At 32.7% G+C, this 18,855-nt stretch overlaps 1 protein-coding gene across 2 annotated transcripts in view; it reads right to left on the bottom strand.

Annotated features, from left to right (window-relative positions):
* EYS (eyes shut homolog) overlaps positions 1-18,855 on the bottom strand; it is a 1,775,980-nt gene that overhangs the window by 662,648 nt on the left and 1,094,477 nt on the right. For both annotated transcript variants that reach the window (XM_057527983.1, XM_057527984.1), the window contains exon 27: positions 8,162-8,312. In XM_057527983.1, the coding sequence (XP_057383966.1) occupies positions 8,162-8,312 (151 nt within the window). The remainder of the gene's footprint in view (positions 1-8,161; positions 8,313-18,855) is intronic.

Raw genomic sequence — 18,855 nt, 5'->3', positions numbered from 1 at the left:
GTTTTCTATATCCCACAGGAGTGAAATTATATGGTATTTGTCTTTCTCTGAATTATTTCACTTAGCATAATTTGCTCTAGGTCCATCCATAGACCTAAAGTAAGATTTAATTTTTTATATTGGCTGAGTAATATTCATATATATATATATATATATATATATATATATATATATATATATACCACATCTTCTTTATCCATTCATCTGATTGTGGGCACTTAGGTTATTGAGGTGCATATATCTTTTTTAATTTGTGTTTTCATATTCTTTGAATAAGTACCCAGAAGTAGGATAGCAGAACTTTATGGTAGTTCTATTCTTAATTTTTTGAGAAACCTCTGTACTCTTTTCTATAATGGCTGCACCAATTTACATTCCCACCAACAGTGCGTGAGGGTTACCTTTTCTCCATATCCTCACCAACTCTTGTTATTTCTTGACTTTTTGATAATAGGCATTCTGACAGGTGTGAGGTGATATCTTGTCATGGTTTTGATTTGCGTTTTACTATTAATTAGTGATGTTGAACATTTTTTCATATATCTGTTGGTCATCTGTATGTCTTTTTTGGAAAAAATATCTATTCAGCTTCTTTGCCCATGTTTTAATCAGGTTTTTTGTTGTTGTTGATGAGTTGTATGAGTTTGTTATATATTTTGTATATTAACCCCTTATTGGATATATGATTTGCAAATATGTTTTCCCATTTGGTAGGTTGTCTTTTTGGTTTGTCAATGGTTTCCTTTGCTGTGCAGAAGATTTTTAGTTTGATATAGTCCCATTTTTTTAATTTTTGCTTTTGTTTCCCTTGCCTGAAGAGACATATCCAGAAAGATATTGCTAAGATAGGTGTCAAAGAGTGTATTGCCTATGTTTTCCTCTAGGAATTTGATAGTTTCAGGTCTTACATTGAAGTCTTTAATCAATTTTGAGTTTATTTTTGTGTATGGTTTGAGATAGTTGTCTAGTTTCATTTTTTTGTATGTAGCTGTCCAGTTTTCCCAAAACCATTTATTGAAGAGGATTTCTTTTCCCCATTGTATATTCTTTCTTCTTTTGTCATAGATTAATTGCTCATATATGTGTAGGTTTATTACTGGGTTCTCAGTTAGTTCCATTGATCTATGTATCTGCTTTTTTGGCAATAACATACTGTTTTGATTACTAGAGCTTTATAATTTAGTTTGAAATAAGGGCCTGTGATACCTCCAGCTTTCTGCTTTTTTAAAATCAGGATTTCTTTGACTATTTGGGGTCTTTTGTAGTTCCATATAAATTAAATTTTTTTTGATTCATATATGTGAGAAATATACTTGGGATTTTAATAGGGATTGCGCTGAATTTGTAGATTCCTTTAGGTAATATGGACATGTTAACAATGTTAATTCTTCCAATCGATAAGCATGAGACATCTGTCCATTTATTTGTGCCCTCAATTTCTTTCAACAATGTCTTACAGTTTTCAGTGTACTGGCTAAATTTATTGCTAGGTATTGTATTATTTTTGTTGTGATTGTAAATGGGATTGATTTCTTAATTTATCTTTCTGCTAGTTCATAGTTAACATGTAGAAATGCAACCAACTTTTGTTTATTGATTTTGTAACCTTTGACTTTACTATATTTGTTTACTACTTCTGATAATTTTTTGGTCAGCTTTGTATATATCAAATCATGTCATGCACAAATAGTGACAATTTTACATCTTCCTTTCCAATTTAAGTGCCTTTATTTCTTTTTCTTGCCAGATTGTTCAGGCTAGGACTTGCAATGCTGTATTGAATAAATGTGGCAAGAGTGTACATCTTTGTTTTGATCCTGATTTTAGGATAGCTTTCAATTTTTCACAGTTGAGAATGTTGTTAACTGTGATATATTTGGCCTTTATTATGTTAAGGTACTTTTCTTTTATATACATTTTATTGAGAATTTTTATCTTAAGTGGGCATTGAATCTTGTTGAATGATTTTTCTGCATTTATTGAGATGATCATATGCTTATTATCCTTCATTTTACTAATGTGGTGTATGATATTGACTGCTTTTTTTATGTTGAAACCTGCTTGCATCCCTGGAATAAATACCACTTGATCATAGTGTATGATACTTTTAAAGTATTGTTGTATTTGGTTTGCTAACGTTTTGTTGAAGATTTTAGAGCCTACATTCATCAGAGATATTGGCATGTAATTTTCTTTTTTGTGCTTTGTTCTTGTCTGGTTTTGATGTCAGGTGATGTTGGCTTCCTAAAATAAGTTAGGAAGCATTCATTCAAGTTTTTGGAAGAGTTTGAGGAAGGTAGAAATAAATTCTTTGCATGTTTGGTAGAATTCATCTGTAAAGCTATTAAGTTCTAAAGTTTTGTATTTTGGGAAGTTTTTGGTTACTGTTTCAATCACCTTACTAGTAATGGATTCATCCATTTATATTTTCTATTTCTTTATGATTCCATCTTGGAAGGTTGTATGATACTAAGAATTTGTGCATTTCTTATAGGCTGCCCAATTTGTTGGCATATAGTTGTTCATAGCATTCTCTTATAATCCTATGTACATCTGTGTAACTGTTGTACTTTCTTCTCTTTCATTTCTGATTTTATTTACAGAATCTTCTTTTTTTTTTTTTTCTTAGTGAGTCTAACTAAAGATTTGTCAACTTTGTTTATCTTTCCAAAGAACAAGCTCTTAATTTCATTGATCTTTTCAATGGTCTTTTTAGTCTCTATTTCTTTTATATGCACTCTCATCTTTATTTTTCCATTCCTTCTACTGACTTTGGGCTTTGTTCTTTTTCTAGTTCCTTTTAGTAAGACTGTTTACTTTAGATATTTCTTATTTCTTGAGATAGGCCTGTATTGATATAAACTTCCCTCTTTGTACTGCTTTTGCTGTATCACATAGATTTTGATATGTTGTATTTTCATTTTCTTTTGTCTTCTGGTAATTTTTGATTCCTCCTTTGATTTTTTTGTTGACCCACAATAGTTTAGTATCATGTTGTTCAGTCTCCCCATGTTTCTGATTTTTTCAGCTTTCTTCTTATAGTTGATTTCTAGTTTCATAACATTGTGATAACAAAAGATGTTTGATATGATTTCAAACTTCTTAATATCACTGAGATTTGTTTTGTGTCTTATCATATGGTCTATCCTTGAGAAAGTTCCATGTGCACTTAAGGAAAATGTGCATTCTGCTGCATTTGGATGGAATGTTCTGTACAGATCTATCAAATCCATCTGGTCTAATGTTTCATTTAAGACCACTATTTCCTTGTTGACCTTCTGTCTGGATGATCTATCCATTGATGTAAGTGGAGTGATAAATTCCCCTACTATTATTATAAATTTCTCTCATTAGGCTTGTTAATAATTGCTTCACATATTTTGGTGTTTCTATGTTAGGTGCATGTATAATAATAAGTGTTATGTCTTCTTGATCAATTTTCCCCTTTATCATTCTATAGCATTCATCTTTGTTACCCTTGTTGATTTGAGATCTACTTTTTTTTTTCTGATATGAGTGTGGCTACACTTACTTTCTTTTGGCTGCCATTTTCCATCCTTTCATTTTGAGCCTATGTTTGTCTTCAGCGCTGAGGTGAGTCTCCTGAAGGCAGCATACAGTCAGTCTTGTTTTTTAATCTACTGAGCCGCTCTGTGTCTTTTCACTGATGAATTCAATCCATTTATATTTAGGGTGATTACTGATAGATGAGGACTTATTACTGCCATTTGATCTTTTGTTTTCTGTTTGCTTTATATCTCCATTGTTTCTTATTACTTGGGCTTCAGTGTGTTGTTTTGGTTTTGTGGTTTTCTATGATGATTTTCTTTGTTTCCTCTTTTTTATGTTAATGTCTCTGCTCTAAATTTATGTTTTGCAGTTACCATGAGGTTTGTATAAAACATTGTAGAGATAAAATAGTCCTTTTTCTACTGATAGCATCTTATCTTCATTTACCTATACAGGTTCTGTGCATTTTATCTCTCTCTTTTGTGTTTTTGTTTTCCAAATTTTCCCTTTTTATGTTGTAAGTTTGTTACCAAGTTGAAGTAGCTATAGTTATTTTTTCTCTTTTATCATTTAAACTTTATGCTATAATAAAGTGTTTAGAAATGTATTCTGATATAGAGTTGCAATTTTCTTATTCTTATTGTCTATTTATCACCTTATTCATTGTTTTATGTACTTTTTACTTTTTGTTTTCTGGTAGCAGAGCTCCTTTCAATATTTCTTTTAAGGCACGACTAGAGTTGAGGAGCTCCCTCAGCTTTTGCTTGTCTGGGAAAGCCTTTATTTCTCCTTCATATCTGAAGGACAACCTTTCTGGATAGAGTATTCTTGGAAGACAGGTTTTATTTTTCAGTATTTTGAGAATGTCATTATGCTCCCTCCTGGCCTGTAGTGTTTCTGCTGAGAAAACTGCTGATAACTTAAAGGGGGTTGCTTTGTAAGTTATCATCCCTTTTTTCCTGGCTGCTTTTAAAATTCTTTCTTTGTCATATTTACTTTTGACAATTTTAATATAATCTGTCTTGGGAGAGGTCTTTTTGCATTTCAGTAACTAGGTATTCTCTTAGCTTCATGGACTTGTATATCCAGTTTCTTTCCCAGGTTTAGAAAGTTCTCAGGTATTACTTGCTTAAATTAACTCTCTGCTCCCTTCCCCCTCTATTCTCCTCTGGGACACCCGTTACCCTAATGTTGCTCTTCCTAAGAGACTCAGATATGCTTCATAGAATTTCCTCATTTTATTTTATACCTTGATTCTTTTTACTCTTCTACTTGTATCATTCTAGATTTCTATCTTCAAGCTCACTAATTCTCTCTTTCATACGGCCTGCTCTGTTTCTAATGTTTTCTAATGCATTCTTCATCTTGTTTGTCAATTTCTTCAGTTTCAGAATTTCTGTCTGTTTCTTTTATAGAGTTTCAATCTCTTTGCTAAAGGATTCATTTTGTTCATTAATTTTATTCCTGAGCATACTGAACTGCTTTCTGAGTTGTCTTGTAGCTTTACTTCATGACAAATATTTTGAATTCTCTATCAAATTGCAATAATCCATGTCACTAAGTTTGGTTTATGGAGAATACTAATTTTCTTTTTGTGGTACAGTGTTACTGTGGTTTTTCATGGTGCTTGATGATTTATTCCTCAGCTGATGCATTTGAAGCCTCTCTCTACTTGATTCTATTGATTCAACAGGTGAGAAATTAGAGGTATTTTTTGTTGTTGCAGTAGGCATTGATATAGCATAAGTTTTCAGTTTCTCTCACCTGAGCCGCCTCTGGTCATACTTGAGAGTCAGTAATTTTCACCCTCCATGGTCTCTGCCAAAGGTGTATTCCTGTGCCCTTGTTACCACCACTTGTGCTTCCAGGGTCATTGGTGCCTTGCTGCTGTCAATGTCACTGTTGTTGCCACCTGGGGTCCAGGATGGTGGGCTCTTCCTCTGTGTCTGGGATTGCCACAGGCTCTACTGCCTCAGTGGGAAGAAAGGTAGGGAAGCTGGGCACCTCTGCCATGCTCAGTGTTAAGGTTGCAGGCTCTGCCACTGTGGGTGGGTGGGGGCTAGAGGTGGAGATGTCTCTGTAGCTGGGGGGATGGTGTCCCTGGCCCTGCTGCTGCTGCTTCCCTGTTGCCTGTGGCTGGGGGCCTGGGTCATGTGTGCCACCTTCCCTGCTGCTGCTGGATTCCCTGCAGCTGCAGGCTCAGCTGCCATGGCTAGAGGACCAGGATTGAAGGCACTGCCTCTGCCATTCCCCTGGTTCTGCCTCCTCTGTGTGTTCCAGTCTATGCTCCTTTAGATGGACAGATGTGAGGAATTCTCCAGCATCCTGGTTTGTTGGGCAGAAGCACCTTTGTTGAGTTGTGGATTGTTTACTAGTTGTAGATTGAAGGGGAGAGACAAAGAGAGCATCTCACTATACTGTGTTGCTGACATCACTCAAGACCCATATTTCAAATGAATTATTCTATGTCACAATGTCCTGCTGATATAGATGATGTGCAGCAGGAATGTAATGACGCAAAGGACTGATGAGTTAGTGATATTTGCAAGCCAGTTGTTAAATATTTGAAAACTATCCCTGCCAAAAGTAACAACTACCAAAATGAACCTGCCATCTGTTCCTGTAAACAATCTTGTGATTTCCACATGAATTCTCTGCTTACATAAGCCAACCTGGTCATTCAAATTCTGAAATTTTCTATCTTTGTATCTATAATTATTTACAAATACCATGGCTTCTGCAGTCATCCTCTCACTTTTATTGCATAGCATCATTTCTTGTTTAATTATTCCTATTGCCTAACTTTACCAATTCTTGACCTGTAGTCTAAACCTTTCAATTCTATACTTCAGTTGCTACCTGAGTGAAAACTACATGTCCCTCCTTGTTCAAACTTCTTGAATCGTTCCTCCAGGAACCAGCCTATAAATATACACTTTTTTGTATTTTATTCAGGATCCATTATGCTCAGACTGCGTGATGAATTTTCCAACATCAAACCTTCCTCCTGCTCAATTCACATTAAAATCCATGTCTCCCCAGTAATAAATTACTTCTACTCCCACTCTCCCTTTCCTAGGTCTTCCCATTACTAAGCCTGTGTGTGTGATGTTTTGTCTGCCTGCAATGACAGTCTATGTATTATGTATCTGGTGGACACTTGATCATCCCTCAGATCTCTACCTAACTACAAACTCCCTTACTCCCCCAAGGAGATCAGAAGGCTTTCTTTTCTGTTTTTCTATATTGGCTCTGTATTTTGTTTGTATTTCTATTAGAGTAAATACCTAACTGTATTAGAGATACTTGTGTATCTCCTTGAGTCTTAAGAACCTGGTTTTAATTAATGTATGCTCACAAAAAATAAATTCTGTATGAAAATCCACCTTTTATTTGGGAAATATATAATAGTTATGAAATGAGATCAATCCAAATATAAATGACTAAAGATAAGTTTATGTAAATTTTTAGAATCTTTTAATCCATTTTTGAACTATTCATTCAAAAGATGTTTATTGAGAACCTACTATGTAACAGAAACTATCCTTGCCTTGGGGGGATAGAAAGGTAAACAAAACAGATATTTTCTAATCTTATTGAGCTTATAGGCTGGTTTATCTAGGAAAAAAGTCAATAAAGTGTATTAATATAATAGAAAAAAGCCCATAAGTCTGTTTAATGATCAATAAATATACTGCTAATGGAGTAAAGCTGAATCTAAAGTAAATTCCATATGTTTACAGATATATAATTTCCTTATTTTGTTCAAGGCATATGTGTCACATCAACTATGCAAGAGACTTTTGTCCTTTATGCATATTTGTTGTGATTTTTTTTAAGTTTACTTATAATGGAATCATAATAGTTATCAAATAGTGAGAAGATTTATACCCAATTCATATTACTTGTGAGAATTTTAAATAATAGCATTTATATTTCCAAAAATATAAAAATAGTATGTTCAAATATGTAGACTACAATGATAAATACAGTAGGAGAAAATATAAATGGTACACTTATGGTACATTAAGCTATTGGTACACTTAACAAGCAATGTCACATTTTTAAAGTAATGGCCTATAATAACAAAGTGGAACCAAATAATCAATACCATTTAAGTCAGCATGCAAGCTCTCATCCTAAAATACAGGTTAATAATGACAACAATGAGCTAATTACCTAAATGGAGATTTAGCGATTAGGCTGGCGTAAGCACAGAACTCAGTAGAGAGTGTTCTTATACTTGGGAACACTTTGTGAAGCAGAGACTGGGGGATGGAGTTCCAGTTCCATTTCTTGAATCATATTTTATGCGTGGATATATGAGCCAACTCCTCATATATTCAGAGAAATTACTAGCATGGGGTGAAGAAAAGCACACACACTTAATTTTACCATGAAATATAATGCATTCATATAGCCATAAGATGGGAAAGCAGATTGACACTGGAGTAATTCTGTGTAATGAGAACAATACACTTTTAGTACACTTTGGCAGAATGGATGAAGATATATATGTTAGTAGAATGCAAAAAAAAGTTTTTGAAACCATGTAGATAATCCCGCTAACCAGGAAACTTCTAAAGTTTTCCCACTTTTCCTTTTCATAAAATGACATAAGGAATATATTTTACATCATCAACAGAAATACCTGGTTTGCTCCATGAAGATCTGGAAGTCCACCAATAAAGACAGCCCCTGATTCTGGCAGGGGTTTTCCTGGTACATAACCAATAGATACGCTTGTTTTTATAGTCTTCCCTAGAATAGTCATTTCAGCTTTACATGGATCCAATTCTTGCCTGCAACCATTTAGATAAGAAATTTATGGTTTTAGCATGTGTTGTAAAAACATCTGTTTGACCAATTAATTACGCTATTAACAAAAGAAGAAAGACTAAAGTACATAGATTATCTCACCATAAAACCAACAAAGCCAGAAGTAGATTATTCTAAATTAGAAATCCTTAATGATTTTAGCACATAAATATAAAGTTAAACTTTAATAAAACAACAGACTGTAGTAATCACCTAATGAAATAAACAAATCCTGATAATAAACAGATGTTTCTCAAAAATGACTAAAACAATGTTAGAGCATAATACTCTACTTCAGTTTTTTACATTGTTAAATTTTCTCTGTGAGTGAAAATTATTGAAAGGGATCAGGTTTAGATATGGTTATCTGGTGTACTATATATCTTTAGGTTGAAAATAGTAATACAGCAGAGAGTAATTAGTTGTGGAAATATAAATCATAGCAAGAAGTATAGCAAGTAAAATTAAAAAAAAATAAATTAACTAAATATAACTTAATTAGGAGATTTCCAGCAATAATTTTTATGTGCCCATTTTTTAGAAAGATGAGAAAAAATGCTTCAACGTGTAGATATGCATGTCTCATTCACTCTAGCCACCTGTTTAACCAATCATCTAATCCAGGTATTAGAAACAGTGGCCTGTAGGCCAAATCTTGCCTGCCACCTCTTTATAAATAAAGTTTAATTGTAACAGAACCACACATTTCTTTACATATAATCTAAGGCTGCTTTCATGGCAGAGTTGATAGTTGCAACAAAGACTCTGAGACATGAAGACCCAAAAATATTTATTATCTAACACTTTATAGAAAAATTTGGTAGATCCACTGTCTAGTCAATTTATTTGTTTACCTACCCAGTAAGTAACCTTAATTATAATCCTTTTCAAGATACTCATATTGTAAGACACCCATGTAACATTCACCTATGTCATCCTGTATTATGAATATGTGACATTCTGCCTCTCCTTTTATCTATCTTTATTAAAGTAAAGTTGATTTACAACATCATATAAGTTTCAGATGTACAAACCAGCGACTCAACATTTTTATAGATTATACTCCATTTAAAGTCATGACAAAATAATGGTTATATTTCCCTGTGCTGTACAGTACTCTTCTGTAGCCTATCCATTTAATATATGGTAATTTGTACCTCTCAATCCCCTAACCCCATCCTGCCTCTCCCCACCATGGTCCTCCTCACTGGTAACCACCAGTCTGTTCTCTGTACCGGTGAGTCTGTTTCTGTTTTGCTATATTGATTTGTTTCATGTTTTAGATTCCACATGTAAGTGATAACAGAGTATTTGTCTCTCTCTGATTGACTTATTTCAGTAAGCATGATACCTTCTAGGACTATCCATGTTGTTAACAAATGGCAGAGTTTCATTTCTTAAAATTGGGGTTTAGTTGATTTACAATATTATATTAGTTTCAAGTGTACCACATAGTGATTCAAAATTTTTTAGGTTATAATCCATTTACAGTTATAAATTATGGACGCAACCTAAGTATCCATCAACAGATGAATGAATAAAGAAGATGTGGTATTCATATATTTACATAAAGTTTTAATTGAATTACGCATGATGCAACAGGTAAAGGGTAAATCTCTATGAACTACCACATTGTGATCATACTCAGGTAAGCCCTACCTAGGTCAAGAGGTAGAAACTTACTCTTAAGAATCCCCACTCCAACTCCGGTACACTTTATCACACACCCTCCAACTTCATTGAACATTATGCTTTCCATATTCATCTTTGGCATTGAATTTAATAGAAGTTTGTTCTTTTTCAACATATTTTATATTGATATTTTACAAATTATTTATTCCCGTGTTACTGTACATTTTGGTGCTGTCATGAATATTGATACTATAAACATGCTTGTATATTGTTCGGTGCAATATATATGCATTTCTGTTGAGGATTTAACAAAAATCACTTAGAGTTCTCTATATTTGGGATATATGCTCTGTTGGTGTTGCGAACATTTTATTTTTCTTTTCAGTGTCTCACATTTTTACTTTCTTAATAGTGCCTTTTAATGATCAAAAGCTCTTAATTTTAATGTATGGCAATTGATCAAACTTTTATATAATGATTCATATTTTGTTGTTTTTATGTTGTTCCTTTTCTATGTCATTTTTGAAAATATTATTTTACTACTGACGCTTAGCTCCACAATCCACTAGGGATTGTTTTTTTAGATAGTCTCAGGTATGTATCAATCATAAATCATGTTCACATATATATGGGTCTGTTTCTACACTATTCTGTTCCACTGGTCAATTTTTCTATCTTTGTATAAATATATCACTGTCTTAAAACTTACTCTAAAAATATAGTATTTAATACCCAGTAGAGTACGTAAGTCCTCTTACTTGTTTTTTCCCCCCAATATTGTTTTTAGCGATTGGTGTTTGTGTGTGTGTGATCCTGGGCTCTCTATTTTATTGGTCTAAATTTCTAATCCTGTACCAATACTACACTGTGAAATATTAATATTATTTATATAAATTATATATATATATATATATATATATATATATATATATATATATATATAAAAGAGAGACCGTCCTTCAAATTTCCTCTCTAGTACTGCTCTTGAAAAATGTTGGTTTCAAGATTATGCTGTCCTTATATTCTTTCAGAAAGTTTATGTAATATTCTTTCACATATGACAGATTTTACTAGTACAGCCACCTGGGCTTGGAGAGTTTTTTTGAGGTAAGTATTAAATATAGATTTAATGTATTTAATAAATGTAGTTATCTATGTATTATGTCCAATTTTTTAAGTTGTGTTTTCTTCTAGGATTTTTTAATTTAATCTAAATTTTGAAAATAATTAGCATAAAATATTTCATAATTTCCTTTTATATTTTTATTGGTGTCAGAACTCTAATGACAGCTCTCTTTCTTGTGATGTTGGCTACTTTTGTCTTTTCCCATTTTATTTGCTTTGTAGATCAATATTGGTAGGGAGTAGTAAATTTCAAGGAATGCTTTTGGTATTGTTGATGGTGGCCAGTCTCTGTTTTCCACTTCATTAACTTCTGCTCTTATCTTTATGATGTTCTTCCTTTAACTTTCCTTTGAGCTTAATTTACTCTCCTGTTTCTAAGGGTTTTAATCTAATATATGCTCTTAAGATTGTAAATTTTCCCTTTAAGAATGGATTTAGTTATATTCCACAAGTTCTATTTTTCATTATCATTTGTTCAAAACGTTTTCTAATTTATTTTGTGATGTTTTTCTTTGGTCCAAGAATTATTCAAAATTGTACTGCAAGTTTACAAATATACAGGGATTTTCTCGTTATTTTTTATATTATAAAATTTTATCAAATTTTAAATTTTATTTAAATCAAGCTTGTTGAATATTCTCTATTTGCTTTTCAGTCTTTGAAGTGTATTGACTTAGACTGCATAGCTCAGGATGTGGTCAATTTTAGTAATGATTTCATGATCCTAGAAAGGCTGTAGTTAATTGCAGAGTTCCATATACGTGAAAATGGTCAGGTTTTATACAACACACAAACATACACACATTTAGCTCATTTTGTAGAGAATATAGAATAAAAACAATAAAATAATTGAATCAGGCCTATGATGCATGTACCATTTTCCTAAAAAAAAGTATTTACAGAGATTCTTTTTTACACCCTTCTGCTTATACCATGATATAAAGTTAATAGCATAAGACCAGGTGTAGCCAGGCAGCCAATTTAAGGCTTTGATAAAGTTTTGAATTAAAAAAAAAATCAATGATGTTCTCTATATTAAGAACATGGGAAAAAAATGTGTTGAACATTTTTAGAACTCACTTGATATTCTTGGATTCTGTATTTAGAAGCAAACAAGAAGCCTTCTGTGTTAATTATTTCTTACAATTAAACTGTTAAAAATATCCTTAGGAGGATATAGCTTCCAGGAAGTTATTCATTAAATGATAAAAATAAAAAGCACAGCTACTTTTATTCCAATCAATCTCTAAATTTTAATGTTTGGAAAAATAACTTGTACTGTTTCATGATATTAGAATAGCAATAATAATTATTCACTAATATTTTGTTAATGAACTCATTTCCCATATTTTATGAAGCAAATGATACCCATTAAGATTTCAAATATATTTATTTGCCTTTGATTGTAATAACTGAAAGAGTAACTATAAAACAATATATATAAACTCACTTTTTTTCCTAACTACAGAGCAACATAAGTTCGTTATAAAAAATTAGAAAAAAGATAAAGAAATTTATCCAACGTAATTGTTAAAGACAAGAAAATAGGCCCAAAGTGGAGTCACTAATGTGAAGCCCTCATGTCACCAAACTAAGTCTTAATTAACTTAATATGAGGTTCCCAGAAATGGAATCTTAAACCAGTCAATGAGGAATTGACCAGCATTAGTTACGTAATCTGCCTGATAAGACCCTGCCATCCCTCTGAAGAAAGTAGTCTTACAATAACCAATCTACTATTTTTCCTTGTATGACTTCCTTGTATCTGCTCTCTCTGCCTATAAAATCTGTTGCCTTGTGTAGCTCTTCAGATCTCCTTTCTAGCTGTTAGGTTGAATGCTGCATGATCCATGAATCACTGAATAAAGCCAGTAAGATCTTTAAATTTTACTCAGTTGAATTTTGTTTTTAAACAGTCAACTAAAGTCATCACTTGGAATCTTTGTCACTTGGTTTTTGCAATATCAATAAAATATAGGTCAATAGCTATACATTTTCATTAAAATTTTTTTCAATTCTCCTAAATGATTATATAACCTATTGTTGGATATTTAGTTTCTAAGATTCAGGAATAATAAATGATTTTGTGATTTGTGAAAAGTCATCTAACCCTTAATTAATAATTTTCATAGAAGTGTTCTTAAAAGTGAATTATTGAAGGAAATCACTGGCAATTTTAAGTGTTTATTATCAAATTGCCAAGTTACACTCTAGAAACTGTCCCAATCAGCATTGTTAGAGTGCCAAAGATTTTGTTTAGTTTTATATTTATATTCATATGATCATATCTAACAGTATTTTCAACATATTCTCTGCATGAAAATTCTTCCTGTCCAATAAATAAGTATTTGCTTATATTTTATACTTATGGACAGATTTGAAAGTTATCAGCACTTCACAGTAATAATTTATGTGTAAAGCACATACTTCTTCACTTTGCATTTTATAGTTTTTCAGTGTGATATTTGAAACCAATTATATTGCTTTAATTATTGTAGTGGTACAATTTATTTTAATGTTTGGTATGCCCAGTATTGCCTCTTATAACTCTTTTTCACAGATTTTCTTGATGTATTGAAATGTTTATCATTTATAATCTATTTTTTATTCCAAAAATTGTCAGTGGCATTTTTATCAAGAAATAAAAGTTATTCTATATTCTAAAATTTAAAGGGATATACATATATGTATACATATACCCACATGTACATATATGTGCACACACATATATCTGCATATATGTATCTAAAATACATATATATGTGTATATATAAACTACATTTATAGTATTTATATTACAAATTAGAATATTTTATCCTAATGGGAAGAAACATGTCTACCTGCTTTCCTTCATTTAACCATTTGTGCTTAATCCATATTCCACTGTGGCCCCCATCCTTGCAGAACTGACTACTTAGAGAAGAATAATGAGAAAATGTGACATATATATTAATTTCATATACAATTGTACTAAGTTGCGTAGTACAGACTACAATGAAATATAAAGTAAAGTTAGAAATACTCCAGAGTTGATCTCTGGGTGATTAAGATGACTACGATAAGAAAAGGGAAGAATAGTAGATGCTACAGATGAGAGATTTGAGTGCGGGTGAAAGCTGGAAGATAAATAAAGTGGAGTTTTAAAGACTTTTTTTTTAAGTTGGTTAGGAGTCTGAATTTTATTTAAATACAACATTTACAACGAAGAATGTAAATAACAATAAGCGCTTCCAAATTAAAGACTTTTTTTTGCTTATAGTTAAGAATGCGAGTTCAGTTCAATACCAAATTTTTAAGCTTGTCTACTTTGAGATGTGGAAAAAGTTATATTCAGTACAGAGGTTGGCAGCTCATTCTCTACAGAATGTAAACATCATGAAGAGAGCTTTTTCTTACATTATTACTGCATCCTCACATCTAGAACAGGACCTTGTATGTGGCAAACACTGCAGTATGTGTTGAATATTGAGAAGTTTTCCAGGACACTGTCTGAAATATATTATGTGCCTAATGACTGACAACATTTTTATTTTGAAGAGAGCATGTGCTCTACTTTTTCCAATTCAAGTATTTGTTAGAAAATATTTCATAAAATACTGAAAATATAAAAAAGGAAAAGCACAATGACCTGCATTGAACAAAATGAACAATTTTTCTTTTATTACAATTTAAAACCTTCATTTTATTATAGAATTTACTCCAAAGTTGAAAATGTAATGTATAAACTCTTTCAGAGTTTGTCTTCTTTCTTAATATAATAATATGAATATGATGTAACCACTTATGTATGTTAATGTTATTCTGAACTATTAATTTTAATGAATGTATAGTAATTGTTCATACTTTATTTCTAAAATATCTAACCATTGAGTATTTGGGTGTCTTTTGCCCCATTTTTTTAACCCTTCTATAAAACTACAATATATGTCTGTTCTGTACATTTTAATACACATATTTTATTTTCTTAAGAAAAATTCTAGCATTTGATTTGCAATATATAAGCTTCTTAATATTTACATTGTATGTTCCTAAGTTTTCTTCTGAATTTTTTCTCAATTTACTACCTGTGATGGTTAATTTTATGTGACAACTTAGCTAGGCTACAGTCCCCTGTTATTCAATCAAACACTAAACTAGGTGTTGTTGTGAAGGCATTTTGTTATGTCGTTCCCATCTACCATCAGCTGACTTTAAGTAAAGGAGATGACCTTCCATAATGTGAATGGACCTCATTTAATCAACTGAAAGTCTTTGAGAGCAAAACTGATGTTTCCCTGAAGAAGAATAAATTTCACGTGTGAACTGTGGTTTCGACTCCTGCCCAAAGTTTCCAGCCTGCAAGCCTGCCCTTCAGACGTTGTACTTATCCAGCCAGACCCCACAATCCCATAAGCCAATTCCTTGAAATAATTATCCTAATATATATCTTCTGCTGTGTCTGTTTCTCTGGGAAAGCCCTGACTGATACAGATACTAGTACCTAGAGTATGGAGAATCCTGGGATGATTGTTTGCCCCAATGTACAGGAAGAGCTTTCCTATTGTCTTATAATCACATCAGTGAAGCAGGATTAATATTAATTGAGTACGGGATGTGATTCTCAGTTGGAGCTAGACCTTATAATAGTTTTTGTCAGAATCTCAAGACATGTCCTTCTTAATTAACATTAGCCACATGGAATTTAATTCCTTAAGGAGTTTTTTTGTTTTTTTGTTTTTTTTTGCATGAATAGCAGTGGGTCAGGTGACGAGCCTTTGACTATCAACTCCAATCTATAGACTGGCCATGACCTTTCATCTGAACAGAAGAACTGAAGTTCATATATCATGGGGAGAAATTAATTATTTGTGAGCATATCACATTTGATGTTTTTCCTTGAAATTTATTATGATTTTTATTATTTTAATACAATTTCTATTCATTGTCACATAGGGTAGACTGATTCACTATCAGGAACACTATTGTCTATATACTAATACTGCAGACTTTAAATAAGCATGGGACATTTTCATACTTAAAATTCTGCTTTTGTTATTCTTGTCTTCAAAGCTATTATCATTTCTGAAATAAATTACCCACTGTAAATGAATACCAGGATGGTATATCGTCTTTTCTCATACATATATTCCAGTAGCTGAAGGAAGATGAAAGGTAAGTATGGCCCCCTCATCATAACAATGTAGACCATCAGATTTTCTTTGCCAAAAATGCAACTCTAATATTTTATCTAGCAGGATTGTTATTTTCTTCAAGAGACACACTTTTAACGGCAGTCATATCTTTCATTAGAGTGGAGGCAATGCTGTTCTGATTGTGCCCGATTGAGTCCAACAGGAATTGACAGGATGCAGGAAAACAGTCTTACAACATTATTGTTTAGCATTTGCTGATGATACAGTTTGCCCAGCACACTGTGCAGTGTAAAATTTTTCCATCAAGACTTCTTAATGCTTTCTCTAAAATCAGCACAAAAGGTGCTTTAAAGGTCAAATGAATAGAACAGATTTTTTTCATAATTACAAACATATATAGAACTCTCTCGAGGACTCCTGTTGTTTGAACTACTTTTCATTGTTCTTCTCCCAAACTTGTAGTGATTTATTTTATATTTGTCCTCTGTAGTCACATAAGTAATCACTACAACTCTCCAGTAATTAGAACCTGAAAGAAAAGCTTAGTATGCCATACATTTTATTATGTTTAGGTACTCAGGGTAGATGCCAGGAAAGGTAAAGTATCCATGATGAACACAGTGGCGATGTGGGTTACCCACTGTTTTCCTGTTTGCATGGCTACCGCTCATCTTACAGCAGCAAGATCTCAGCTGCTGCCTGTGTTAGCAAAAACTGGAGGGAATACATGTAATAGGCCAACCTTGTCAATAAACAATCAAAAAGACAGCAAATAACAAAATTCCTTCATGTCGGATATCAACTCTCAATCTGATTATTCTAAGATTATAAAAGTCATGATTTAACAATTACTCCAGCTTGTTATTATTATTCCAGCTTATGTTAAATTTGTTTTTAATTGACAGTGATAAACCTTCCCATAAAATCTGAACATGTGTTCTTTGTTAATTGCCTACCATATTTATATTAAAAACAACGTTAATTTGTTTAATCAGCCATAAAAATGTAAAGAAATTACTATAAAATCAAAATAACAAAATTTTGTATTTAAAAAAAGTAAACTGAGTTAAAATCCAAGATTTAACATTTTGACTGGCAGATCATTGCCAAAAGAACTAAGTAGAAAACCCCCATTTGCAATTCTTGTACCCACTCCCTCCAATTTAGGCTCTTACTTACTAAATGTATTCTGGCAGCTCCACAAGAGGAATTTTCTGCTACAATTAGATCAGTCTCCTCCCTGCCCCACCTGCCAAGGTTTCTCTTCTATCCACTTAAACACTACTCATAATTAGGAGCTTACTTCAGCTTCATTTATTACTTAAAATGTTACTAATATTTGCAGTCTTAATGATTTTTACCCTCTAGTACCACCATAGTGTGCCATTCATTTTGCATTCAATTATGTACTGTTGTCTCTTGTTATGTGATTGCTTGATATTTTTATATTTCATGTCTCCAGTGAAAAAATGATCTCTTAATTGGCAGAGTTTTGATTTGTCCATCTTTGATTTATTAATAAAACTTAGGCATGGTCTTACCGACCTTAGAAAAAAATCAATTCTGCATTTGAGTTTATACATCAACTGTGTTCCTAGAAATACACCAACTCTTCTCTCCTACACTGAGTGTGATTCTAAGGCAGAGGCTTGTGGTTGACAGGGAGCCCACACGCTGCCCGGGGCTTGGCTGCCTACTCTTCTGGGATCATGGGTTGGCTCCAGCTTCCATGTTAGGACAGGATTACCCCTCTGTCCATGGGTCTTTCTACTGGTAAAGTAACTGTTTGCATTCAGTGAGCCAGAGTCAGATTGTCTAACAATTATGGGCAGCTCCACAAAGAGAAGCTAAAAGCTTTTCATTTAATATTGAAAATACCCATGAAATTGAGTTGTTTTCTGGCTAATTCTAAAGTAAAAGTATTATTCTAGTTGATCTTTTCTTTCAGTGTGCATACTCTTAAGAAGCATAAGAGATATATTTTCCTTTATGTTCTTCTGTGGAAAACATTTTTTTCTACATATGTCATGATTCTTCTGAAAGACTGTTCTCAGCTAAAACTTCAGACCTTTCCACTGGAGAGATGGTTTTCTAAATATATTTTTTGCATTTGTGATTGAGATTAAATATCAGTGATATAGTTAATATCCCACATTAACAATTGTGGTTCCAATTAAATTATATTTAGGACCTGTGAAACAATACTCAATATTAAAATAATTGACATTAGATTATTAAATAATAAGATCACTCATTAAGTTTAATCAAGAACAGTATATTCAATTATTATCTTTATATATGAGCAATTAAGCCACTGTTAGCAATATTTCCTTGAGATGAAATATCTACTATATATATTTTTTTAATTGAAGTATAGTTGGCTTTTGCGGGCTTCCCTGGTGGCGCAGTGGTTGAGAATCTGCCTGCTAATGCAGGCAACATGGGTTCGAGCCCTGGTCTGGGAAGATCCCACATGCCACGGAGCAACTAGGCCCGTGAGCCTCAACTACTGAGCCTGCGCGTCTGGAGCCTGTGCTCCGCAACAAGAGAGGCTGCGATAGTGAGAGGCCCATGCACCGCGATGAAGAGTGACCCCTGCTTACCACAACTAGAGAAAGCCCTCGCACCTAAACGAAGA

This window comes from Balaenoptera acutorostrata, chromosome 14, assembly GCF_949987535.1.
Source record: "Balaenoptera acutorostrata chromosome 14, mBalAcu1.1, whole genome shotgun sequence".
NCBI classification, from domain to species: Eukaryota; Metazoa; Chordata; class Mammalia; order Artiodactyla; family Balaenopteridae; genus Balaenoptera; species Balaenoptera acutorostrata.
This window is presented reverse-complemented; position numbering and strand designations above follow the sequence as displayed.